Genomic DNA, 27,605 nt, shown 5'->3' with positions numbered 1-27,605 from the left:
TTTGCCGGGACTTGCAGCTACCTTTTGACCCGCTTTCTGTTTGCCTTGGTCGGGACGCAGGAATTCACCTCAACCTCTCGTGCCCACTGCCAGCCTGCCTGGCACCACCAGATTTATTTTTATTCTTTACAAATTGAACCTTCGCTTTATCCTTATTGACACATTCCAAGACTGAGGGGAGCCTGATTGCATTCAGCGGGAGCCGCCTTGCTGGAATGAAGCTGGGACGATAACAAAAACACGCACACATCAGGAAAACGTGTTCACTTTTTTTTTTAATTAAAAAAAAGACATTAAATACAAATGATATTTTTGAAACCTTTCTGAGACAAAAATGATAGCTGTGAGATTTTAGTATCATTAAAGGCTTGGATTAAAATAACAATAAAAATCCTTTCGAAGCAAAACAAAATACCCGTGAACAGAGAGATGCTTGACATGGCCAGCAGGGAGAAAATAAAAGTGGCTCTGCACTGGCAGACGGAGGCGGGATGGCTGGGCGCGCATGGAGAGAAGTGACTTTACCGGGAGGTGAGAGGTTCACCGCCCTCAGGCTGGATTCACACCGTCCAACTGTCACACAGCCTGCACGCCACATAACTTTCATGCAACTTGACGGTCACGCAGAAGCAAAAGTAGCCTCACGCAACAGATTTAGCCTCAGAATTGGCCTGCTAGCGCCTCAGTTTCCGATTCATATTTTGTGATGTTTTTTGGCTAGTTTGTAGGTCTACGATCTGGTGGGGGGCGCCATCGTAGCTTGGGGTCATCTGCGCCGTTCTGATGTCAGAGCGTTCTCTCGCCAAGTTCTTGCCTTCCAAATACTCCCAAACAGGCGCCCCAGCTCGCAGAGCAGTTGTCCCCTCCTGAATTCGTTCGTGAAGAAATTAAATGACTAAATAGGCTCTTTGCTGCCACCGTGAGACTTCGGTTTGAAATTGCAGCTTGATCGATGGCAAAATTTGTGAGTCGCCTCCCTTGACGAGTGGACCTAAAGCCAATAGTACCAGATGACATCATCATATGGTACCACTCGGCGTCGTGATTGGCTGTTGCATGATTCTACTGGAGTTTCACACACTTGACAACTTAGACAGGTTCCAAGTGTGCGGCCCAGAGTTTCACACCAGGCAACTCGATCACAACAAAGTTTTCAACCCAATAAAGTTGTGTGACAGTTTCACGGCGTGAGAGCAGCCTCGGAGGACGTGACCCACAACGACCAGAGACCTGAGCGCCTGACTGGCACAGATTCGTCGTCTGGGCGTGGAGCCTTTCAACCAGCAACAGAAGGAAAAGCCCAAAAAAAAAAAAACCCAAAAAAACAAAACCAAACATTCATTAGTGATTATATTCCCCAAAATACACTGAATCATATCGACTTTACTGTGCAATCGGTGAGTCACTGAATTGTTCATAAGAAAACCTAGTTTGGATCAGCTTATAATTCTTTCTTCGATAAATAATTTTAAATTTTTTTAAGTACTGTACATGATGTCTAGTCAGACACATAGCTGGCCAGGAAATAAGAATAATCGTAATAATAATAATAATAATAATAATATATAAAAAGACACACTTACAAATATCAGGGAGAGAATAGCTTAAACATAATTGTATGTATGTGTGTTCCTCCCCGTACATCAAGTCTCTGAACCCATGGGAAATAGCACCACCAGGCTGGTTGTAGGTTGCTGATGTCTACCAAAGGAAGCTACCGAGCTACTGGGCGAGCATTCTTCTCTCCGCACTCTCTCCACTTTTCAAGTCTTTACACAGGATGTGGGAGAGCATCGGGCAGGAAGCTCCTCGGGGAGGGCCACGTCTCCTCCTCCAGACCCCCTACCACTTGTGTGAATGCATATTTGGTGCCGTGTCCACCTTGTGGAGATTTGTTGGCATGCGATCATACAAGCAATTTTCAAAGAAACAAAAACAACAACAACAAAGAAAATAGTTGCATTGAATGGAAAATTTCTGAGGGGTCTTCGCAAGCCTCGCTGTCAGAAGACCTGGTGTAGGGTTTTTCTTTTTCCACCCTGGCTTATTATTGTTTTCTTACAGTATCACACTGTTGAATCTTACATGACCTCTCAGGAAAGGTATGCAGATGCAGATAGGACCAATTTTCTTTAACTGCGTGCATTGACGAGTAGCGGTGCAGCTAAAGTGCTTTAAGTGCTTGTGCTTGTGCTCGAAGCATAGGGGCAGCTGGCAGCTGCGGCGGGGCGAGCCGGTCACACCTGACTCGCCCAGTTCAAACAAGCCTACACCAGGTTGCACCACTGACAGGAGGAGGACCAGGGGACAGCAGGGTGCTGGAGTCGGACGAATGAGTCGGACACAGGGACAGGATTGGGCACAGGGACGAGGACTGCAGGGGGAGAGAAGGGTGGAGATATGACATGAAGGGGTGGAGGACCTCAGCACCAGATCGGTGCGACAGACAGAGGGCTTGGACAAATGGATGGACAGCGACAGCGGGTGGCATATTGGTCTCTATGGCAACATCCACACTAAAATGTTTTCAAAACGAAAACCATCACCATCTCAGAATGAGTCCACGGCTGTACGAACACACCTGAAAACGTGTATCGCATCATCATGCAGGGACACCGGCCACGAGCAAGCCACAGGCAGATCTTTGACTCAGTGGTCAGTTGCGTAAAGACCGGAGATTTCTCTGCTTAGACCGACGACGACGGGAGAGAACGCAAACGGGACAAAAGAACGGTAGTTGGGGTTTTTGTCGATGTATTCTGATTTTATATTCGCATAATTAAAGTATTGTATCGTTACATGTTGATGGAGACGGACAAATCTAAAAAGATCCCTCCAATTTCCTCAAAACAGTTTTTACGCTTACTTGAGTTCTGCTTTTGGCTCGCCAGCTTTGCCTTGGCGGGAGATGAAAACCACCGTCTCAAATCAGCTCTGGCGTAACGAGGCTTTAATTCAAGTGGCTGACCAGCTGTTACTCCCGCCGTCGTCTTCACGGTAATTTCCAAACTTTGTCTTCCTCTCAGGGCTGCACGGTGGTGCAGTGGTCAGCACTGTGGCCCCCCAGCAAGAAGGTTTTGGGTTTGAGTCCCGGCTCGGGTGCGGGATGTTTCTGGGTGAGTCTCCATGTTCTCCCTGTTCCTGCGTGGGTTCTCTCTGGTACTCCGGCTTCTTCCCACCGTCCAAAGATATCAATTTGGGGACGAGGCTGATTGATTCTCTAAATTGACCACAGGTATGAATGGGAGAGCCAATGGTTGTTCGTCTCTCTATGTTGGCCCTTCCATGGACTGGTGACCTGTCCAGGGTGAACTCCGCCTCTCGCCCGTAGACACTGGGATAGGCTCCACCCCCCGCGACCCTTAATGTAGGAATAAGCGGAAGACAATGGATGGATGGATGTCTTCCTCTCAGAGCAACAGCAGCACGTCCAACAGACATACTTTGGTACCTCGGAACAGTGACAACTGAAGCTCATTCCTCAAGACCTCCCTCCATTTTTCACTGTTAGCGCTTCTTCTTCTTCTACTCTGTTTTTAACTGCCATCCTCTGGTACTTCCGAACCCCAAAACAGCTGAGGGAAACTCATATACTCTGTAAATGGAAGCACAGTTATTGGGGTGTGCTGAGCCTCCTCTTCTGGCTCCACTCAAGTCTTTGCATGGTTGATGATGGTCAGCAACGACTGGAATTAACTGTCCTGTTGTATTTTTCTACTGATCGTAATGGTTGCCGGTGAGGGTCACATGTCGGGGCTGATGAGACACAATCATGATGCTGACACCCCTCTGTGCGACAAAGCTCTCGATGTGAGACAAACACGTCTCAAAATGAAAACCTGTAAGCGTGGATGTAGCCGAAGCTCGCAGGGTGGCCTGGTAGCGCCTTGGCGAAATACTCCACTGGCGGTTTATCTGTTGGGTACTGAGGACTTGTCCACACCACCACCACCATCTGCTCCACTTCTGAAGGAATTTCAGGTGAGATGGCATGTTGAGCGCAAGAGTAACTGGACGTTATCGGCCTCTCAACCATCCTTCGTGTGCTCGATTGCAAGTGGACAGTAGAAAAGGATTGCGATGACTGGCGGCTCAGCCGAGCTTGCTATCTTGGACTTGGTCACATCTGATTCAGACTGAACAGAAACATCTGTAGAATTGTCTCAAAGCAATCCAGGGCATTTATTTGGCTGATTGACAGATCTTGATTGGCAAAGTCACTAAAAACATGAGCAAAGATTTCTTCCTAAAAGGGAGCTTTTCTTCCCGTGGTGGCGAGCAAGCGCTTGCTCAAGGGGGAACTGTCGTGTCTCTGTAAAAGAGATTTCAAACCACCTCCAAATGCGGCATCGATCAGACGCGTGAAAGAACACATTTCAGTTTGTTTCTTGCTGTTCAGACTGTCCAAATCAATCTGGATGTCCCTGAAATCTGATTTGGGCAGACGGTCTCAACACGGGCTGAGTGAGAACACAACCATGCTACCGCTGCAGACTGACCAATGAGAACAAAACACGTCCTACAAACGACAAAGCCTGACGCTGCCTCTTGTATTCACTTCTCCTCAAGTTCCAAACACCAGCAGCTTCATCGTTCAGAATCTCTGAGATTTTGTGTGAATCAGACCAAACGGGAACTGGATCACGCGGCTACAGCAGCTACAGCGGTTACTGCTGTGTCGCCCGTCAGATGTTTAGCTGTTGTGAATCCAAGCTAGCATGCTACAGCTGCGGCCATGTTCCCAAGCTACCTGAGCCGGCACTTGAAGCTAACCGGGGAGTATTTGATACTCAAAAGACAGGAGGGTGAGGAGGGAAGGCATGGAAGGGTCAGGTTTAAGGCACTAGAACTACGCGGTTTGCATCGGCTCCTCCTGCAGGCTGATTCCAGAGAGAAGGACAAGCTTGCGGCAGCCAGGATTGAGCTTGTTAGCTTGGTAGGAAGTCAAAGCCTCGCCATGCCGCCATCCTTCTCTTCCAAACGGACCCTGAGCCAGAGAGCGTATTCTTCTGCTTTGTTTAATGGAGGCGGGCCTGGGGATGGCGCCCTAAGCTTACAGTATTGACAAAAATAAACACTTTAGGGAACGCACACTCACATGTGCACAGACATGCAGCTGTGCATGCTATGCAGCAGGTGCTCACACATTAAGACAAGCACAGACAGACTTTACACACCCACAGACACACACAGAGACGGTGGCTGTGATTTTTGGGTGGGCGAGTGGGGGGGGGGGGGGGTCACAGTCACCAGAAAGTCCTCTTTAAAGTGAGTGGAAAAGTCCCTCCTTCGTCTCTAACAGAATAGTGCAGATGACAGGATTCTCCCTTCTCTCTCAGCTCTCAGCTTCATCATGGTTTTAAAGAAAGACAGAGGTTCCCTAAGCACAGGGCAGATAGCTGTGATGGACAGGAGGCTTGGCTCCACCTCTCCCCTCGTTCTCTCCCAAAGTCCCTCCCTCTCCCAAAGAAACGGGACCTGAAATCATAGGGCTCCTTCCAATGTTTACATATATTACATGCAAGTAGGCTCCTTCTCTTTTACCCACCCCCCTCTCCCCTATTCGCTGTCTTCCTCTCTCTGTCCACTTGCCGTCCCTCCATCCTCTTATTTGCTCTCCGGGTTGTGGCACTGTGTCTCATCTCGATCCCTGCCGTCATAGCCGGGCAGGGGCTGCCCGTATTTGTCCACACACCAGCAGTATCCCCGCCTCCGGCCTTTGGATGGACGGCACTGCAAAGAGAGGTGGAGAATATCACCGTTTAGTGGCTGTTTTATTTGTTCACTGAACACAATCACGACGCAGAGGGAGAATTATTATAAATATATTATTAGTACTATCTAGGCAAGAAGGATTTCACTGGTGGTACACACTTCATCAGCTCAACACAAATCACAAATACACAGAAAAATGGAGAAAAGACAAGAAAATGGGTAAACATTCATTCTGTAATGGGTCGGGCAAGATATTGTCTGTCAGTGCCACCTCCGTCACATCCTAGCAGCGTCTGAGAGACACACCGTGAGAGGACTGATCCCCACGCCGCTCTACCAGCACCACCTTCAATCTGCTACGAGTCGCAGCACAGCAGAACCCGAACCACCCTGTCCATCGTGGAGACGAACGTCCTGCCGCCTGGAACCCTCTCGGGTTTCTTACGTGGCGAAACTTATCAGAGATAAACACCAGCGATGATGAAGGTGCTCACCGGCTGACAGATGATCACACACACACACACACACACACACACACACACACACACACACACACACACACACAGACAAACACACACGTATCAGAGTGGGAGAACTTCATCCATGTGCAACTGGAGTGAGCAGCTCGCTGCGCCGCCGTGGGGGAGAGTTTTTACCAGGGAAGATGAATATGCAGATTATTTTGGACTGCGAGGGGCAGCGAATGAGGAGCGCAGTTACTGAGAGAGCGAAGGAGTGTGAAGGTAAACATGGAGTTGCTAAAATATTTGCCAAGGCCAGTTGGAGGGTTGCAGGGAAACCAGCGCTGCTATTCTGGGACACTGGCAGACACTCAAAATCATCTGGAGCTGATTATGGCCTGCACATGCACGAGGACTCGTGCACACAAACACACATGGGCAAACATGCAGGCGCACACAAACAAGAGTTGTATGGAGTGCAAGTATATGTACATACATACATACCCCCCACCTACTCAGACACACACACACACACACACACACACACACACACACACACACACACACACACGTCAGCAGTCACATCAGGCGGCCCACAGGGCACAGGGCTTTGAGAGTGGCAACTTTATGAGCTCCATTTGGGGGACATAAACCGACACAATCAACATTGCCAGGTGGAACCCAGCTCATCATGGACCATTGAGGCAACCAGCAAGGGAGGAGACACACCTGAACACCTGACCACCTGCATGTCTGTCTCACTTGAGCTGAGGTCTTCAAGCACTACACAGTACTACACAGTAAATACAGAATTCAACACCAAACAAGCTGAGAAGAACTTGTGACAAAGGAAGACTTCAATACTTGCTAACTTTGACTTCGGAAAAGATGAATGGGAATAAAACAGATACCACGAGCTAATGCTAACGCTGCCGTGGCGACTAACGTGGAAGTATATACAAACATAAGTATACATACATACATAATTGTACATGCAAAAATACTATACAGATATAAATACATACATTTTATACATATCGACATATGTAAACATTCATTTATTCATACAAAAATATTTCCATATAAATGTACATTTATATCTATATAGATATACACATACACATAAATATAAAGCACATGTGTATACATACAGATGTAAATGTATGTATATGTATGTATACATACACACATACATATACTGCATATGGGTACATACATATACACATACATATGTATAAATACACACATATACATGTGTACATATATATGAACGTATATAGATAAATGTAGACACATATGTATCAACATATATGTACATATACACTACACTAAATGCATATAGATATATAAAAATAAATACATATGTACAGATATACACATACACATATTTATAAAGCGCTACATACAAGTATTATACACATATATGTGTTCATTGTTTTATATATATACATATATGACACTGGGCAGGTTGCCAGTCTTACTAGGAGGATTAACGTCATCCCCTCTTTCTGTTAGGGGTCCTGGCTGGAGCCTCTTACATACACACATACATACATAGACACATACACGTACATGTACATATATAAAGTGCATTATATGTACACACATACATTCATATGTATACATACATAAACATACACATTATATATATTTGCAAATATGAATGTGTACGTGTACATGTATGTACATATATAAATGTGTATAAATATATGTGTGTATATGTTAAAATACATGGATACATACTTTAAAGTATGTATATATGTTCATGATTGTATTTATGAATTTTGAGGTTTGTGTGTATACTTATATGTATGTATGTCAGTGTGTTTATATGTATGTGTATACATGTATGTATACAGATATGGTTGTTTATGTGTACATGTGGTTGTTTTATGTATGTTTAAGTGTTCATGTATCTATCCATACATTTATCTGATTGTATATGTTTATGTATGTGTGTACATACGTATACATGTAAACATATGTATGTATATATGTATGTATGTATTTTTGTATGTATATGCATGTTTGTGTATGTATATATGTATGTGTATACATTTATGTATGTATGCATTTATGTGTGCATATATGTCTGTATACAAATATATGTATGTATGCTTGTATATATGTATATGTATGTATGTATCCATACATGTATATAGGTATGTACACTTTATGTATGTATGTGTGCTTGCATGTATGTATGTGTGTATGAATGTATGTATTTATGTGTGTATATATGTAGGAATGTTTGTATCTATACATGCATGTTTGTTTATATCTATGTATACAATCATATGTATGTGTGTACATGCTTTGATACATGTATATGTATGTATGAATTTATGTATGGATATATGTATCTTTACATACACATGTATGTATTTTAGTATGTATACCTATACATATGTATGTATGTATGTGAATGAATGAATGTTTGTGTATATATGTATATATGCATATGTTTGTATGCATGTTTATACATAAATATGTTTACATGTATGTATGTATACATATATGGATGTACACATGTATGTTTTCATATGTGTATATATGGATGGATGTACGTTCATGTTTATACATAGGTGCTTTCATATATATATATATATACACACACACACACACACACACACACACACACAATATATGGAAGTATAAATGACCACATGTATTTATGAATGTTTGTTTATATGTATACATACACATCTATGTAGGTATGTATATTTGAGTAGATATGTATGAATGTGTGTGTGTATGTATATATTTCAAACAAACATATGTATACATGCAAATATACACATTTATTTTATACATATATATATATATATTTATGTATAAAATAAATGTGTATATTTGCATGTATACATATATGTTTGTTTGAAGTTCCGGGGCTCCACCCACAACCTTGTTGCTGGGGGGCCACAGTGATGACCACTGCTCCACCATGCTGCAATATATACATACATACACACATACATATATATGTGTGCATACATATACATACACATACATATACATATATACTCAAATATATACATATATGTTATTGTTTTGATAAATACATACACATATTTTTCCAATATATATTCAAAAATATAAATGTATACATACACATACAGTTTTATAGAAATACTTAACAAGTTTTTGGTGTTTTTTTTAAATTTTGAAAAACTGACTAGGGCATTTATTTGACAAAGGCCACAATGTCTACTGTATGTTTAAACAAATATATATCACCTTTCTGTTAAGGGTCATGGCTGGAGTCTTTTACATACATATACAACATACATACATATATATATATACATACATACATACAGGAACATGTACATTTATAAAGTGCATTCATATGTACATAGATACATTCATATGTATACATACATAAACATATTAACATACATACATACTAACCACATGATATATCTGTATATATGTATTATTATGTATTTTTAATATGAAATCATATGTACATGTGTACACGCATATATGTACACATATGTACAAATAGGTACATTTACATAGACATGTCTATACATATTTACATGTATGTATATACACATTTACATGTACATACACCAGTATGTATACACATATATGCACATGTATATCAATGAATATATACATATATGAATATACATACATGTATAAAAAATATATATATACATACACATATACGCATATATGTACACATATGTACAAATAGGTACATTTACATAGACATGTCTATACATATTTACATGTATGTATATACACATTTACATGTACATACACCAATATGTATACACATATATGCACATGTATATCAATGAATATATACATATATGAATATACATACATGTATAAAAAATATATATATACATACACATATGTTCACAATTATATGTATAAATATATGTATACATACATACAAACATATACACAAAAATATGTGCATAAAAGTATCCCTGTATATATGTATATAGATATATGTATGTACATATGTAAACATGTATAAGTATACCTGTGTATACATTTTAATATACATGTATACATACCTTTATGTATGCATATATACATGTTTATATACATGTATTTTCGTTTGTGTGTATACATCTATGGATATATGTCAGTGTGTTTATTCATATGTATGTGTATATTCATATATGTTTGTATGTGTGAACATATATTTTTATGTATATGTAGCTATACATATATGTATCTGATTTTATATATTTATGTATGTGAGTACATATGTATGCATGTATATGTATATATGTATGTATGTATGTATGTGTGTGTGTCAATACATGTATGTACATATATTTACAAATATATATTATCATTTATATATTTATGAAAGTATAAATGAACACATGTATTTATGAATGTTTGTATATGTATTGTATTGTATGTATACATACACATCTACAGTATGTAGGTATGTATATTTGTGTATACTGTATATGTATGTACAGTGTATGTATATATATAAATGTGTGTGTATAAATAAATGTGTATGAATATATATTTGCATGTATACATGTGTGTTTTAAGTTTTTATGTATAAATGTATGTATTAGTGTCAGTATGTATGTATGTATGTATATGTGTGCATGTATGTATGTATACAAATATATGTATGTATGCTTGTATATATGTATACATATATATGTATGTATCTACATATGTGTTTACATATGTATTTATACATATATGTTTGTATGTGTGTATTCATATACATGTAAATATACATATGTATGTGTTGTATGTATATATGTATTTATAAATAGATACATACATACATACATATATGTACATACATATGTATTTATAAATAGATATGTATGTACATATCTTGTGTTTTCATTTATGTATGTATAGATGTATAGGTATGTTAATACATGCATGTGTGTGTATCTCTATATGTGTTATTATTTATGTACGTGTATATGTATGTATACATATATGTATGCATGTATATATGTATGTGTACATATGTATGTTTGTATGTATACATATAGGTTTACATATACGTATGAATATATATATATATGAATAGTACTACATTTATGACATAAATATATCTATGTATGTATGAATTATATTGTAGGTATGTGTATAAATGTATCTACGCGTGTTTGTATGTATGCATGTATGTACATATGTGTGTTAAAATGTATATATGTCAGTATACATTTATATGTTTATGTTTATATGTATGTATACATATATGTATGCATGCATATATGTATATGTGTACATATGTATATTAGTATGTGTACATGTAGGTTTACATATATGTATGAATGTATTAATGAATGACATAAATACATTTATCACATACATATATTTGTGTATGTGTGTTTGTATATATATATGTGTCTATGTGCACGTATACATGTATATCTGTCTGAATATATATGAATATGTGTGTATAATTGAATATATTTATGTATGTATGTGTATATGAATGTGTATATATGTGTATTTATGTATATATCTTTATATATCAGTATATACAAATAAATATATAGGTGTGTATATGTGTATGTATACAAATGTATTTTTGTGTACAAAAGCATATATACATTTTTATGTGTGTATATGTACACATGTATGTGTATACATGAATGTATAAATATATGTATGTTTGTACAAATGTATACATATGCATACATTTAAACATATGTATGTATATATGTATATATGTATGTTTGTGTATATAAATATTTACATATATCTATGCATGTGCATGTATGTATTTCTATATGTATGTATACATATATGTATGAACGAATGTGTTTCTATATGTATACATGTGTTTACATACATGTGTTTGTATATATGTATGTATGTGAATGCATGTATTTATGAATGTGCATATGTATGTGAATGTATGTATGTCTATAATTGTACCTAGGTATGAATGTGTATATATGAATCTTTGCATATATATAGGTATGTCTACATGTACATATTTATGTTTTCATATATGTATGTTGACATTTATGTCTGTGTATACATGTACATATGTATGCATCTGTATGTATTGTGTATATGTATGTATACATGTGTGTATGTATGCCTTGTGAATATATATCTATACATATGTATGTGTATATGTATGTACATACAATACATATGTTTGTTTGTGTGTAAATGTATGTATCTGTGTATGTATACATTTATATATGTATATGAATGTATGTATGGTTGTATATATTTGTGTATATATGTATCCTTGTATATATGTATGTATGTATGTACATATGGTTACATATACACATATATGTTTATATGTGTGTGTATATATGTATTGTGTATACATGCATGTATACCTATATGCATATATGTATCTATAATATATATGTATGATTTCATATATGTATGTATGGATAAATATGTATTTATGGTTATACATATATATATGTGTGTACATGTATGTATGAATTTATGTATGTGTATAAATGTATCTATACATGAACTTGCATGTATCTTAGTATGTACACATACACTAATGTATGTGTATGTATGTATGAATTATATTTGTATGTATGTGTATATATGTATCCACGCATGTTTGTATGTATACATGTATGTACATATGTGTGTTAAAATGTATACATGTAAGTATACATTTATATGTATGTTTTCATATGTATGTATACATATATGTATGTACATATTTATGTTTTCATATATGTATGTATCGGTACATATGTATGTTTTCATATATGTATGTACAGATGTATATGTATGTTTAATCATATGTATGTGTTTATATGTATGTAAGTATTTACGTATGTGTATATACGTATGTATACATTATGTATACATGCATATATGTATGTGTACATATGTATATTTGTATGTGTACATGTAAGTTTACATATGTGTATGAATGTACATATGAATGACATGAATGAATGAATGAATGAATACATTTATTACATACATATATTTATGTATGTGTCTATATGTGAGCATGTGTCTATATGCATGTGTATTTATGTATGTTTCTTTGTATATCAGTTCATACAAATAAATATGTAGGCGTGTATATGTGTATATGTATGTATAAAAATGTATTTATGTGTAAAAAAGCATATATACATTTATATAAGTGTGTATATATGTACACATGTATGTGTATACATGAATGTATAAATATTTGTATATATTTGTATACATATGCATACATTTATACATATGTACGTTTTTATGTATGCATACAAATATATATGTGTTTATATATGTATGTTTGTGTATATAAATATATCTATGTATGTGCATGAATGAAGTTATTTCTGTATGTATGTATACATATATGTTCACATACATGTGTTTGTATAAATGTATGTATGAGTGTACATATGTATATGAATGTATGTATGTCTATATATTTCCCTATGTATGAATGTTTATATATGAATCTTACATATACTGCATATATAGGTATGTCTATATTTACATAAGTATGTTTACATATGTATGTTTACATTTATATCTATGTATACATATATTTATGTATATGTATGTATGTGTGTATTGTGTATATGTAAGTATATATATATATGTGTGTGTATATATCTATACATATGTATGTGTATATGTATTTACATATATGTTTACTTGTGTGTACATGTATGTATGTGTATATGTATAAATGTAGTGAATGTATGTATGGTTTTATATTTGTGTATATATGTATCTTTGCATATATGTATGTACATGTTTACATATATGTTTATATGTATGTGTATATTTATATATGCATTGTGTATACATATATGTATATCTACATGCATATATGTATCTAAATATTTATGATTTAATATATGTATAGATAAATATGTATGTATGGTTATACATATGTATGTGTGTACATGTATGTATGTGTATATATTTATGTATATATGTACATATGTTGGTATGTGTATGTGAATGTCTACACATATCTGTGTACATGTATGTATAATTGTATAAATGCATATATACAATTATGTTTTTATATGCATGTATACATAAATGTAGTTGTGAATTCGTATATATGTATTTATGTGTATATATATGTGTATATTTATGTACATATATGTATTGATACAATTACATGTATGTTTGTTTAGATCTGTAATGAACAATATATTTGAATATTAGATATATAATATAATATAATATAAGAATGTCAATGACTGGCTACATTGTTCCATTCATCCTTCCTTCAATCACAGGTACTATGCCAGGGCCGCATGCTGAAGAACAGCCCCCCCACCATGAGTTCCCACCTCCAAACCTCACTGTTGGTGTGGTGTTTCTGGGGTGATGTGCAGTGCCCTTTGACCTCCAAACTTGGTGTGTATGATGGCACCTAAAGAGTTCAGTTTCAGTCTCCTCTGACCAGACTACGTTCTCCCAGTGTTTCACAGGCTTGTCCCAATGTTGTGCAGCGAACTTCAAACAAGCTTCAACATGTTTGTTCTTCAGCACGGGAGTCTTGCATGGCGAGCGCTCATGCAGGCTGTTGAGTTTGTTACTTCTTGTCTTATTTGAAACAATTGTACCTGCTGATTGCAGGTCTTTCTGAAGCGCTCCACAAGCCGTCCTTGGGTCTTGGACAACTCTTCTGATGCTTCTTGAACTCCTCTGTCAGAGGTCTTGCTCGGATCACCTGGTCGTGGCCGGTTTATGGTGAAATTATGCTTTATTTCCACTTCTGGATTACAGCCCCAGCGATGCCCACTGGAACATTCAGGAGTTTAGAAATCCTTCTGTAATCAATACCATCAGGATGTTTGCAACAATAAGGTGGCGACGGTTTTACCCATCATGAGACGTTTCTTGTGCGTCACCTGGGCAAGGAGACGTCTTTTTAGAGGCCATCAGTTGGAGCTGAACCAGCTGATATTAACGTGCACTGACGAGGGGCAGGACTGCTCCCCAGTGACTGATAGGTTTCAGCTGCTGTCTGGGCTTTCCATGCCTTTTTTGCACCTCCATTTCTTCATTTCTTCTTCACGTCATTCCATTTTTTTTAACACACAACTTAATTTGTGAACATCTAAGGTTTGATTTGTTTGCATGTGAGGGTTTTAGGTTTTTTTTATCGACATCTGGTGAAACTCTCATGCCAGTTGCACCTTTAGAAATATATCAACTGAGGAAAATGGTGACGCGTCAGACACTTATTTTACCCCATTAAATAAATGCATGGAGATACAATGATTTAAACATACATATCTATGCATACATAAATGTGTATATATACACATATACATACATATAAACACACACACACACACAATATATATGCATATATATATATACATATATATACACTGCCGAGCTACAAATTTTACAGCAGCAACGCCTGATGGCAGATAGGTTTCCCCCAGCACCACAAATGATCCACACACAAATGTGGGGACATCTTAACTCTGACCCACGCCCAGCATTTGATTCATTCAAATAATTGCTTATTAGAAATTTAGATGGCAGGAAACAGGAATTTTTAAAAACTGGGTTTTTCTCAGTGTTCGTTCAAATTCCAACACCCGGGAGGCCAGAAGAAAACTCTCCTGATACGCACAGAAGCCTCGTGGGTCCAGCAACACTGTTGCGCACACACGTATACACACACGTACACACACACACACACACACACACGTACACACACGGGCAGTGGCTTCAGTGCGACCAGGTGTCTGTTTCCGGCGTGTTCACCGTCCACGTGCAGCCTGAGAACATGATCAAAGGCAGCTTTATAGAGACAGAGGCTCATTAAAATACCTCGCCAACAACTACTGCATTAGTCTGGGGGCAAGCACGCAGCCCAGCACGCCCCCCTTCTCACACACCAACATCATCGAGAGATTCTTTTTGGTGACCTCCTGCCTTCCTCCCCCTCCTCTTTTGTCCCACCCCCCCACGGTGCCATCGTCTGAGTTTGCGGCCAGCTTCTATTTTAACTCTGACCCAGCCGACCAGACTGTGGAGAGCAGCTTAACATTGTGTTCCTCTCCTCTGGTTAATGATGACAGAGTCCTGAATATGCCCAGTGTGTGTGTGTGTGTGTGTGTGTGTGTGTGTGTGTGTGTGTGTGTGTGTGTGTGTGTGTGTGTGTGTGTGTGTGTGTGTATAGGAGGGCTGAAAAGCCAACGGAGAGGTAGAGCAACATGTGTATGTGTGCATTCCCCTGTTGCTTGGCTACCTTTGAATTTCCGCTCAGTCTCTCTTTCATCTGTGAACTATTAGCAGTCATCTCAAGCAATGCTTTCTTTACTGCAACACACACACACACACACACACACACACACACACACACACACACACACACACACACACACCCAAAGTGTTTGCAATGGGACTGTACTCTTTCATTGTAATTATATGTCCATATAAAGAACAGGCAGTCAAGTTTGTCTCATTTTCTCTCATCATCTCACACACATTCTCTCTTGCTCTCTCTCTCTCTCTCACAAACACACACACACACACACACACACTCTCTCTCTCTCACACACACACAAGGACTAACACAGTCATTTAAAGAGACTGTGTAATAAACTGTGTCTGACAGGTTTGTAGCTTCCTTGAAGTCAACCCAACTCAGGAATTAAACTCATTAGCATCAGAGAGACATTGCTCGATTTATGGGGCCGGTTCTGAAATTACAGAGAAACTACAAATACTACGTTATGGTTGTGCGGTTGTCACAGTGACCAAACGTATGACTTACAGCCTGCAGCTGATACTGAGCCTGATACTGACAGGTGATACTTATTAAAGATAGCGCCCACAACGACTTCACACTGGCGGTCCAGCTCGCTGTCATGTGCATCTCTTAAGTAATAGCAGACCACCCGGAAATGTGAGTGCACCCATATTCTGAATGTTACGGTATATGCATTGAAAGAGAACTGCCAGGGACACCAACAGCTGATTGCTAGTCTACTAACCTGGTGATAAAATGGAGAGTGGGACAGCTGATGGGTCCTAAACATAGAGGCTGGTCAAGCTGGCCGTCAGTCTGCACCGCCAGACTTCATGACTTCATGCCACTGATATTTGGAGTGCACCTATATTCTGACCTTTATGGTAAAACGGCCCAGAGAGCTTTCAGGGACAGTAAGCGACCTGAAGGAGTGAGCGAGGCCAAAATATGCAACCGCTCTTCCCAACAACTTCAAACTCGGCACGACACTTCCTTCGACCCCCAGGAATATCCCTGCCCAGTTTGAAGCAGACTGGAGGAACTCACGCACACAGAGATGCCTTCCTTTATTAGCTCAGTATGTCACAGGGCGACACACACATCATGCACTCGGTTTAGCTTCTTTATGCATTTAAGTAGTAAAAGCATTTGTACTCATTTGAGGTTATGATGATGAATTAAACAATTCACAAGAATAATATCACTTGTGCGAGGGAGGAAACAGAGTTGCCCCTGGTTATTGTGGTTGTGACAAAAAAAGGTGAAGATCCACACAAAACTACAAAACTCACTTTGCAAAACTACAAAACTCACTTTGCCTGTGGAGGGCGAGACGAGCTAAACCAGGCACGATGCCAAGAGGGAAAAAAAAACACAGAAGAAGAACCCTTTCAACATCAAACTGGACCCAAGACAGTCCAAACACTTCTTTTGTGTCCCATGATTTCCATCCAGGTATTTTGATGAATATTTTGAGGTATCGAATCAGGAGTGGTTCCAAAAAACAAAACAAAAAAAAAACATTGTGCGTAAAAAAAAGCTTTACCGCTCACAGAAAGTCATTTCTGTTTTTTTCAAACAGAGTAAATGCACAAACAGGAGATGAGAAACTCTCTGTCACATGAGCTCTGAGCGAGCGAAGCACCCTGGACAGTGGCTGCAGACAAACTGCTCTTCTTCTTCTGTTAAACGTCGCCTACACCGCCATCTTCTGGCAGCATTAAATAGCCTATTTTATTTGCTTCGACCCAGTAAATGGAAACACACCAACTGCACATTTCCTCTGGTGCAACATTTCCACTTAAAACTTGTTTGAATGGAAACACAACTCCTGATCTCAGTGTTCCAAACCTCAAAAGTCCAAACCCGCTTTAGCGCGGAACCTCCTGGCCTTGTTTCCTGAGCCTCACAGGCCTCTGCAGCGGCTGTGCTCGCTCCACATGGCTGTCACAAAAAGCACACTTCATCCACCTGGTGCAGTCATAATGACACCTTTATGGGGTGTGTATGCATGTGTGTCGTGGGGATGAATGCATGCTCTTGTGATGCTTGTCTTTATAGCTAATAGCAGCGCCACTGGGCTTCACGGACATTAAAAAGAGCCTGGTTCGACCACAGGATAAACACACGCTCATAAAAATGCAATGCAACGTGTGTGTGTGTGTGTGTGTGTGTGTGTGTGTGTGTGTGTGTGTGTGTCGGGCAGCATGTATGTGCATTTGTGTTAGGGGGGTGGATCCATGTGCCGCAGTACACATAGCTAGCCTGCAAACTACTGCAGGATATTGCTCTTTCCATCCCTCCATCCATCCCTCCCTCCATGTTCCCCCTCTTCTCCTGTTCAGGGTGGTGGGGGTGGAGCCTATCCCAGCAGCCTTCCCCCTGGACAGGTCACCAGTCCATGGCAGGGCCAACACATAGAGACAGACAACCATTGGCTCTCCCAGCCACGCCTACGGTCAATTTAGAGTCTGGATTAACCTGGTCCCCTCTTGATGTCTTTGGACTGTGGAGGAAGCTGGAGTACCAGAGAGAACCCAGCAGGAACAGGGAGAACATGGAGACTCACCCAGAAAGACCCCGTGCTGCAGCCGGGGCTCCACCCTCAACCTCCTTGCTGGGGGGCCACAGGGAGGACCACTGCTCCACCCTATTTCTTTCTCATTAAAAAATATTTGAAGTTGAGATAATTTAATTCCGAAATGATTCGTTTTGGAAGAATTTAGCCAAACTAACATTCAAAACAGCTTCCGGCTCCGTGACACAGATTGTGGTGCTGGTGAAGACTGGAGCAGGTGTGATGGATGTAAATCCCGTCTGGAGGAGCAGAAACACTGGAGCTTCATTCATGGCTTTGGAAACGCAGTGGCGTCTCGCAGCAACTCTCAATCGCACCAAGCATTTCTCCTCAGACTTCAGATTCAGTCTCTGCAGTCAAGCACCAGGTATGAGAAGTACCTGAGGTGTACAAAAACATTTTTAACACTTTACAGCTCCCTGAAAACCGCATATTTGTCATGTGACTGTTGATCTAAGTCAACCACAGCTTCCTGGTTGCACTGAGAGGCACAGAATTGCAGGGTTTTTGTTTTTTCACAGGAGCTTTTTTGTGCAAATTGTTTAGGGGTGAAGAGGCTCAAGAAACATCTGGAAACGGAAAGTTGAAGCGACGTCTAAACCTTTATGTCAAACATCAGAGCGCAAAGTCATCGCTCACTCATCAACCTCCGTCGAACCAGCACCAGGCTGAAACCCCTTCCCTAAAACAAAAGTCCACTGCTCCCGGTGCACGTGGTCCAGCAGGACTCCGGCACGAGCCGGGCCCATCAGGGTCAGCGGTGCGACCTCACTGGTCTCATATGCGGATGAAGAGCTCTGTAACACGGCTGAGGGATGAATTTATACTCTGTTACATGTTATTACTCAGTAAGTCTGGTTGGTCTGTGGTTTAGCTGGTTAGACCTGCCGTCAGTGCCTCTTTTTTTTGGGGGGGGGGGCATCCCTAGAGATTATGCAACAGAGAAACTCCCCGGGGAGAAGGAAAGAGGGGTGAATTAGACGACCAGGGAGGGAACAGAAGGAGAGAGAGAGACAGAGTGAAAATAGCTGTCTGGGTCCCCGAAGGTTGGCCCGTTATTATAAAGCCATTGTGGTCGGTGTGTACGTTTCCACAGATCCTTCTGAGTCACGCTCAATAAGTCAGTCCATATGGGCCTGGCACTCGCTGGACCCAGAGATGGAGGGGGGAGGCAGGGATTAGGGTATGCAGGCACCTGGCTCACATCCTTAACCCACTGCCTCTTCCTCCTCCTCCTCCTCACACTGAAAGAGTACACAGAGACGCAGACACTGTCGTCCCATTCACAACCCTCCGCCGGGTGATTCCTGGCCAAACAAGGAAGGAAAAGCCAGGTGGGCGGAAGGGCAGGATGGACAGAATGATGGAGCGAGCAGGCTGAACAAAAGACGAGTGGATGATTGTTGGCAGAGCACAAAGAGGGTAATGAAGAGTGGCTGAAATGAATACGAGCAACGGAGAGAGTGACAGAGGAAGAGAGAAACGTAGAGGGGTGTAATGAGTGGGTCAGTGTTGGGCACACACACCGCCTCAGCTGGGATACTGAGCCAATTCATATAACTGCTGCTAAAAATAAGCTCCCCTGTAGCCAAGGTAGCGCTGCGAAGTCACGCAGAGAACCAGCAACACATAAACACACACTTGTGACTACAGCTGACCCAAATCTGTCCTTTCACCATTAAAATTCACCTCCGCGTTTTCTTAAGTCGGCTTGATGGAGAAGAAAAAAATCGAAAGAAGTCTCTGCCGTCCGTGTGGAGGCTCACTCTGCGTTTGTGTTAGCAGCAGGAAAGTCGACGTGGAATGAATCTTCTATCTTGGCCTATAATATGATACGTAGACATTTATAGCAAACTAGAATTACCGCCTCGCGGTTGCATGCCTTCGCCAGTAATGGCCAGAAAAGTGTTTTTGCAGGACGCTATGTTGTGACAGTGCGGTTGACCTTTGACCCTTTGGCTATGAAACATCTCCACTTCATCATTTTATCCTGTTTCAGTGGACAACTCATGTTCAGAATCTTGATCAACTCTAACACCGCGCTCCATATCCGACTCTGTTCTAACCTTGGACCTCCAGAGCTAATGGGTCCCTGATAGAGGGCACATTTGGGCCTGATCCAGGACTTGTTCAGGACTGGGAAGAGCTGCCTGGGCCCAGTGGCTCTGTCTAGGTAGTCCGACTCAAAGACCAAATACGGGCCGTTTGAGAACTGAGAACATGTGGACCACGGTCGTCGCTGTCTGGTTCCTTGAGTCCAAGTGGACATTTGCACCACGTCAGACAGAACCCTTTCAGGGCGTTCCCTCGATATCAGCCACCAACGAACGACCCGAAACCACAGGGAACAATAAAATCACCGACTGGTGCGTGGAGATTCGGACAAGTCTGGTACATAAACACTTGACAAACGGGTGTTTCCTCACAATGACGCCACAGCTCGCACCCTTGCAGAGGCCTGACACAACCACGGGGGTCCAATAACCACCTCGGTACCACCAGTGGCCCCGCAGCACATGTGACGGCGTAGATTTATCATCCCACGTGAAATTGCAGGAGTGAAGTTTCTCTGCCCTGAAAACGTGTCACCATCTTCCTGCAGGTGACCCCCACTCTCCCACCGACCACCAGCCGCAGAAACACGCTATTATCTGATCTGAGATCTGCAGGGAGAGAACCTGCTTGTGCGACAATCAGAGGTCAGACCCGGCGCGTCTTTGCTGTGTCGCACATCAAGGTTATAGCCCACAAATCAATCAGTGACTGGAGTGAAATGTCACTCTTGCATTCGCGATGCTGCGTCACTCTTTGACGCTCCCAACAAGACGTCACGAACGCTCCGACTGAACACAGGAGCGGGACAGGCGGACGTCGCAGGATCTGTGAGTGAGAGCAGTTGAAAGGCTTCAGGTGTAACAAAGGTCACAGTCCCGCATCCAGACCGGGACATCTCAGCTCTTAGTCCCTCACTGGCCTGACGTTTGTCCCCTCAGGGCTCTTGAGAAGTGTGTCAAGCTTTCATTACCGGTGTTTCCTCAGGTACTCGCTCAAAAACGGAGTGAGGAGAAACAAACCCACAGAACAACGCTGGCCTTCTTCCAGAAGCCAAAAGAGCAGCTTTGACTAACAGGAAGGGTTCAAGTGAGCCCAACCAAACTCCTGCTCCTTCTTGATGAAACATCAGAATTCTAAGTTCTGATTTTTCTGGGTGAAAGCATCCGTCCCTCGTGATACGTTCATGGTCCGTCAGGAAGTTGAAACTCTGGAAGTTACAGCTTCTGGTTCTGAGGAACAGTTTTTAGTTTTGTAAGGAAGCCTGTCTGCCCCTCCGCGAGGGGAAGTGGTGCTTCCAGCGATCAGCTTGTGTATCGACTGCATGTTTATACCCCCTTTTTTTTTCTACTTCACTCGTTCTTTCACCCCTCCCTCCCTAACACCCCCCCGCTCCCCTCTTTTCACAGTATTGTCACCCTGAACGGTTCACACGGTCTCTTCCTCGCTGTGTTTCCGGTCATAAATCTGTAACACACCGTGAAGACACATCCCGTCGGATGGATTTAACACAAGACGCTGCCCCCCACGACCCTCGAAGGAACAAGCCACGAGGGCTGGCACAAGCTGGACACACACACACGCACGCACGCACGCACGCACGCACACACACACACACACACACACACACACACACACACACTGTTCCTGGTAGGTATTTGTTGATGAAATCCAGGGAAAGAAAAGAAAGATTTTCATACAGGGAAACCACACTTTGGGGACTTCTGGGAAAGGGTGAGGTAAGAATCGGAGAGGTTGATTTTATTCTGTGTGTGTTATGGCTTGCGTTGGTCTCTGACTCATGGTGCTGGTGGGGCCTTTTTGGGGGGGGGGTGACTCATGTTTCTCAGAAGGAGTCGGAGCTCTGAGGAATCCCTCCGATAAGACCCCAAATACCAGGAAATGGGACAATGGCATTAACCGTCCGCTCCATCCGAGAAGCTTTGGCGTTTCACCTTCACCCCCCCTCCCCCTCCCCCTCCGCTCAGGTCAGCACATGTCAACCAAGCAACCTCTGTATGTCAACAGATTTGAGCTTCCTCGTTTTCTTTCCGCCGTCTTACAAACGGGCAGGCTATGGGTGGCCCGAGTCTGTACCACAGACAAGAAAAACTAAACCAGTGACAGCCTGTTTGTTTTTTTTACCTCACCAACAGCACCCCACACCTACACCCTCACCAAAACTACCGCCATCAAACAAGCACCATGCATACACTCCCCTGCCGCCACATCTACCGTGCCACACACACTCCCAGACCACACTCTTACATCCCTACCCCCCACACTCTCCCACACCACACACCCACAAACACACCTGACCGACCTCATTTCCTGTCAGGCATGAGTCAGACGGCTGCAGAGCCTTTACTGGAGCAACACGTACTTATTAGCCATTCTGATAATATAGTGTTGATGTGGCTGTCAAGGCAACGCAAGCTGCACAAAAAAGGGGGATTGTGAACGCGTGGGTGGGTGGGATGAGTCGGTGAGGATTCTTTGGAAGTGTTCAGGCATGCGGTGGGTCTATCTGCATGTCTGCAGGTGTGTGTGTGTGTGTGTGTGTGTAAGAGAGAGAGAGAAGAGAGGGAAGAAGCAGCAGGGTGAGCCGTTCACCTGTTTTTTCTTGTAGAAGCCCTTCCTGTCACAGTTGGGTATGCGGAAGCCCCTGGGGTTGAGCACGTTACTGATTTTAAGACTGTTCAGGATGCTCTCCATCTCCCGCCGGCACGGACCCTGGTGACACCACAGTGACGGCAACATTACGCTCTCATCCCTCCACGGTCACAAGGTAATGTTAGCTCATATCCATCAGAGTTCAATTACAACCCTCTCATTAACGTTACCACTAAGTACACAGTAAATACAGAGTACAATCCTTTTAAATAATCTAGTCTTGTGTATAATTTATGCAAAATATCTCCCCAACACACACACACACACACACACACACACACACACACACACATCATGTATTTGTCTTTGGTAAATGTGACTGTTTATCATTTGTAGCCCTCATCGCTGCTCGCGCGCTGCATTTTTCTCTGGTGATGAGTGACGTGAAATCTTATAAAATAATTGAACTTTTCTTCCATTGAACTGAGTTCAGGCGACGCGCTTCAACTCGCTTCAACAAATCTCCCTTAACAAAGCGAGACAAACCACAATCAGGATTATTCCAGGCAACACCGAGGCCGCGATCGCTGGACTTTGGAAACATCCTGCTTGTTGCAGTGATTTCACTTCTCCTGCTGACCAAAGACTCTCTTGATCCGGACTAAACTGCGTCCTGGCTGAGAGGGAGTTTGAGCTTTTAGAGAGGTTTTGTTTCTGGACTGGGTTTATTTGTTTTATCATTTCAGATCAAACTTTTGGCTCAGGACACAAACGTTCTGCCCCCCCCCCCAGCGCGATGCTCACATTTGAAATTAATGCCTTTTAAAAATGGCGTTTGCTCTTGGTTTTCTGTTTCTAAATCCAAGTGTTAAGTCACAGAAACTTCACGAAGCTTTAACTTTAAACCGAGGCTCAAGTTTCGGGGCCTAAACTCAACCAGGACTTAACCCAGCGCAGACACGTCTGATGACAGTCAGAGTCTGCTCGCATTTGTCCACCAAAGTGGCGTTGCTTTGACAAGTGCCATCAACGACCAGGGCACCAGGACAAGTCTGAGTCCAGCAAAGCCTTCCTCCCTGAGGCTGAAGTAGATTTTTAACCTTTCCAATGGGAGCGACGTTCTTCTGACACGAACCCCAGCAGAGCGACCAGCCGAAGCCCAACCGCCACATCCTACATGTACAGTAGCAAAGGAGGAGCCCGAGCCAGAACGACTGGACCCGCCCAGACACGTCCTCGTCCACAACGTCTCCACTGACCCAACACTTGTACTTAAGCTGAGATTCTGTATCATAGCGACCTCAGATGGGAAACGCAGCGCCTCCCAGATGGGCGCCTCCAGAGGAGCGGCTGGTATTTCCAGCTGAGGCAAAAAAAGAACCTGATTCCTTGTGAACGCGGCGTCACCAGTGCTGACATCACTCAGGTCGAGCGTGACTTACATACTCAGTCTCCCTCTTGCTCTCCAGGGAGAAGTTGTGCATGTCCATGTTGGCTCCTCCTGACACCGACTCCACCTTGTAGCTGTGAGTCTTCCTGCTCTGATCCTTCTTGATCAGCTTGTTGTGTAAGGGAGGCCTGGTGTCCGTCAGCCCCCGGCTGGGCCCGCCCTTCACGGTCGCCACGCCGGGCAGCACCGTCATCGTCACTGTCTCGTTGGCACAGCCGTCCTCTACCTGGTTCCGGCCGTTTTCTGTAAGAATGAGAGTGAGAAATATTTCACGCGGGCTGTTTGAACTGAACGTCTCTGGGAAGTATCGCAGGACGCTGAACGTCTGCTTGTCTTCCGCTCGCTGCCTTGCGGCCGGTTTGACGCCAGAGATGCAGCCGAGGGATCAACAGACACATGACGAGCTCGTGTCCACTGATTCCCACTGTCTGCTGAGCAAGAGACAGAATCACGGAGGTGAACGGAGAGTAAACAGGAGTTCATATGGAAGGGCGGGGAAAGAGTGGGAGGAGGTGTATTAATAGTCGCTGGCAAAGATCCCTGTCACATCATTAAAGACGGAGAGGAGACGAGGAGAGAAGAGGAGACGAGGAGAGAAGAGGAGTCAAAGAGGGGGCTCAAGGAGGGGCTCCTGCACTCCTCCCTGACATAGGAGGGTGCCACCTGGTTGGTCATCCCGCCACAAGGCCACAGCCATGGGAGCAGCCTGGAGATGTCCCCAAGAGACAGAGGGATGACGGGAACACACATGCAGCGGCTCACACACACACACACACACACACACACACACACACACACACACACACACACACACGCACACACACACAGAGTTTTAAACCATTAACTCAAAGCAGATTTTGTGTTTGAGGGCTGCGGTGAGGGCGGTGGACGGGCATGGAGGGGTGTAGCTCGTGTGGGCAGGCAGGCTGGCAGCCCACCCCTTCCTCCGTGACCACCTGATCAATTAGTGACGTGGCGGGGCTCCGCAGTCTCCCAGGCTCACCAGAATAACAACACGGGATGTCAACAACAACATCAACAAAGGCGAAAGACGCTCTTTAACCTGATACAGCCTCTATAAATGTCCATAACAAGACAAAAATATGGAGCCCATCATTTTTACTGCCAATATAAACTTTTATATAACCTTCCTAGGAAGTCTGGGGTGTTTAAGATAAACAAGATTTGTTTGTGTAATGGCGCAGGGGTAAACAGCACAAACTGCGGTGAGGAGAGCCTGTTAATGTCTGGGAGGAGAGCTGCTCTCAGGCTGCCGACCGATGGGCCGCGCTTACACTGTGTGACCAGCAGGGGCGCTTGTGGAGTCACTTCGCACCTTTAGGAGGAGAGACTGAAGGAGTAATCAAGTCCTGCTCACTCACTCACTGGCTCATCAAACCAACAGGTCTGAGAGGATGAACAACAAGAGAAGGGGGGTGGCTGTGTGTGTGTGTGTGTGTGTGTGTGTGTGTGTGTGTGTGTGTGTGTGTGTGCGTGTGTGTAAGCATGAGATGTGTGTATGTGTGACAATGTGAGTGATGGCGCGTCATTTCTGTGGCCAAAACAAATGACCAAGAAGAGAAACACACGCACACGCACACACACAGATGCTCCTGGAGGCTTGACGTCAGCAGCGACCTAAGCACACAGCCGTGTGTGTTCACACGGAGGTGGCATGTGTGCCGTTTCACCGTGGTGAGCGACTGCGTGCGTCCGCTCTCTTATGCCCCACCGGACTCGCGGCGCCGCCTCTGTCTGTCACGCGGAAGGTTGGGGGGGGGGGGGGATGTCCAGCTCGGGATCAATCACTTCTACGTGTGAAGTACAGCATGAAGTCAGTGATGCAGGACTTTACGCGCGGTTGTGCTGGATCCTCTACCCCCCCCCCCCCCCACACACACACACACACAAACTTTCAGGAGCCTGTGGGATCTGTTTGACCCCCCCACCCCCACCACGCTGTCACATGCACTTTAAATGTTTGTCACCTTCAATAAAAACGCACTTAATCTGATCAGCGCAGCAACTCGTGGTGGAGAAGCGCCCCCCCCCCCCCCCCCAACGTGCACGGAGCCCCTCACTCCTTCCTACCTGGTTGTTTCTGCGCCGGTGCGAGTGCACCGTTGAGTCTTTTGGCCGCAGCGCTGGCGCACACTCCCCGTCCCTCCAGCAGCGCCTGCAGGGGTCGGCTCTCCCCCGGCCGGTGCTGGCAGGTCAAGCCGGAACCGCAGCGCGCCGTGTACACTCCGCACGCCTGCCCCTGCTCCAGGGCGCACGTCATGCAGCAGCCGCAGCCGGGCTCCCGCACACGCTCCGCGCAGTCCTTGGGCAGCGGCTTGCAGAGGAGAAGCGCCCCGGCGTCGCACGGCTCGCACCGGACCACCGGCCCCACGGTGGCGGCGAGCCGGGCGAACACAGCCAGCGCCGCGGCCAGACAGAGCACGCAGAGCCCGGGCATTCTGCCGATTAAGTTGGTCACAAAGGGACAGTGTGTGAGTTGTCAAGCAGGCTTAAGGGGACTCTCTGTGACACAGCGAGACGGCTGGC

General features: G+C 43.1%; 1 protein-coding gene across 1 annotated transcript; it reads right to left on the bottom strand.

Annotated features, from left to right (window-relative positions):
• Positions 1–145: 145 nt before the first annotated feature.
• Positions 146–27,605, bottom strand: LOC147249415 (insulin-like growth factor-binding protein 3). The gene is made up of 4 exons (XM_086225442.1): positions 27,150–27,605; positions 25,051–25,301; positions 23,609–23,728; positions 146–5,733 (listed from the first exon to the last, which is right to left on the bottom strand). Exons 1-4 carry the CDS (start codon positions 27,514–27,516, stop codon positions 5,608–5,610), a joined length of 864 nt encoding a protein of 287 aa, XP_086081568.1. The 5' UTR covers positions 27,517–27,605; the 3' UTR covers positions 146–5,607.

Source organism: Aulostomus chinensis, chromosome 14 (genome assembly GCF_037954235.1).
Source record: "Aulostomus chinensis isolate RoL2024-O1b breed Wild chromosome 14, RoL_Achi_v1.0, whole genome shotgun sequence".
NCBI classification, from domain to species: domain Eukaryota; kingdom Metazoa; phylum Chordata; class Actinopteri; order Syngnathiformes; family Aulostomidae; genus Aulostomus; species Aulostomus chinensis.
This window is presented reverse-complemented; position numbering and strand designations above follow the sequence as displayed.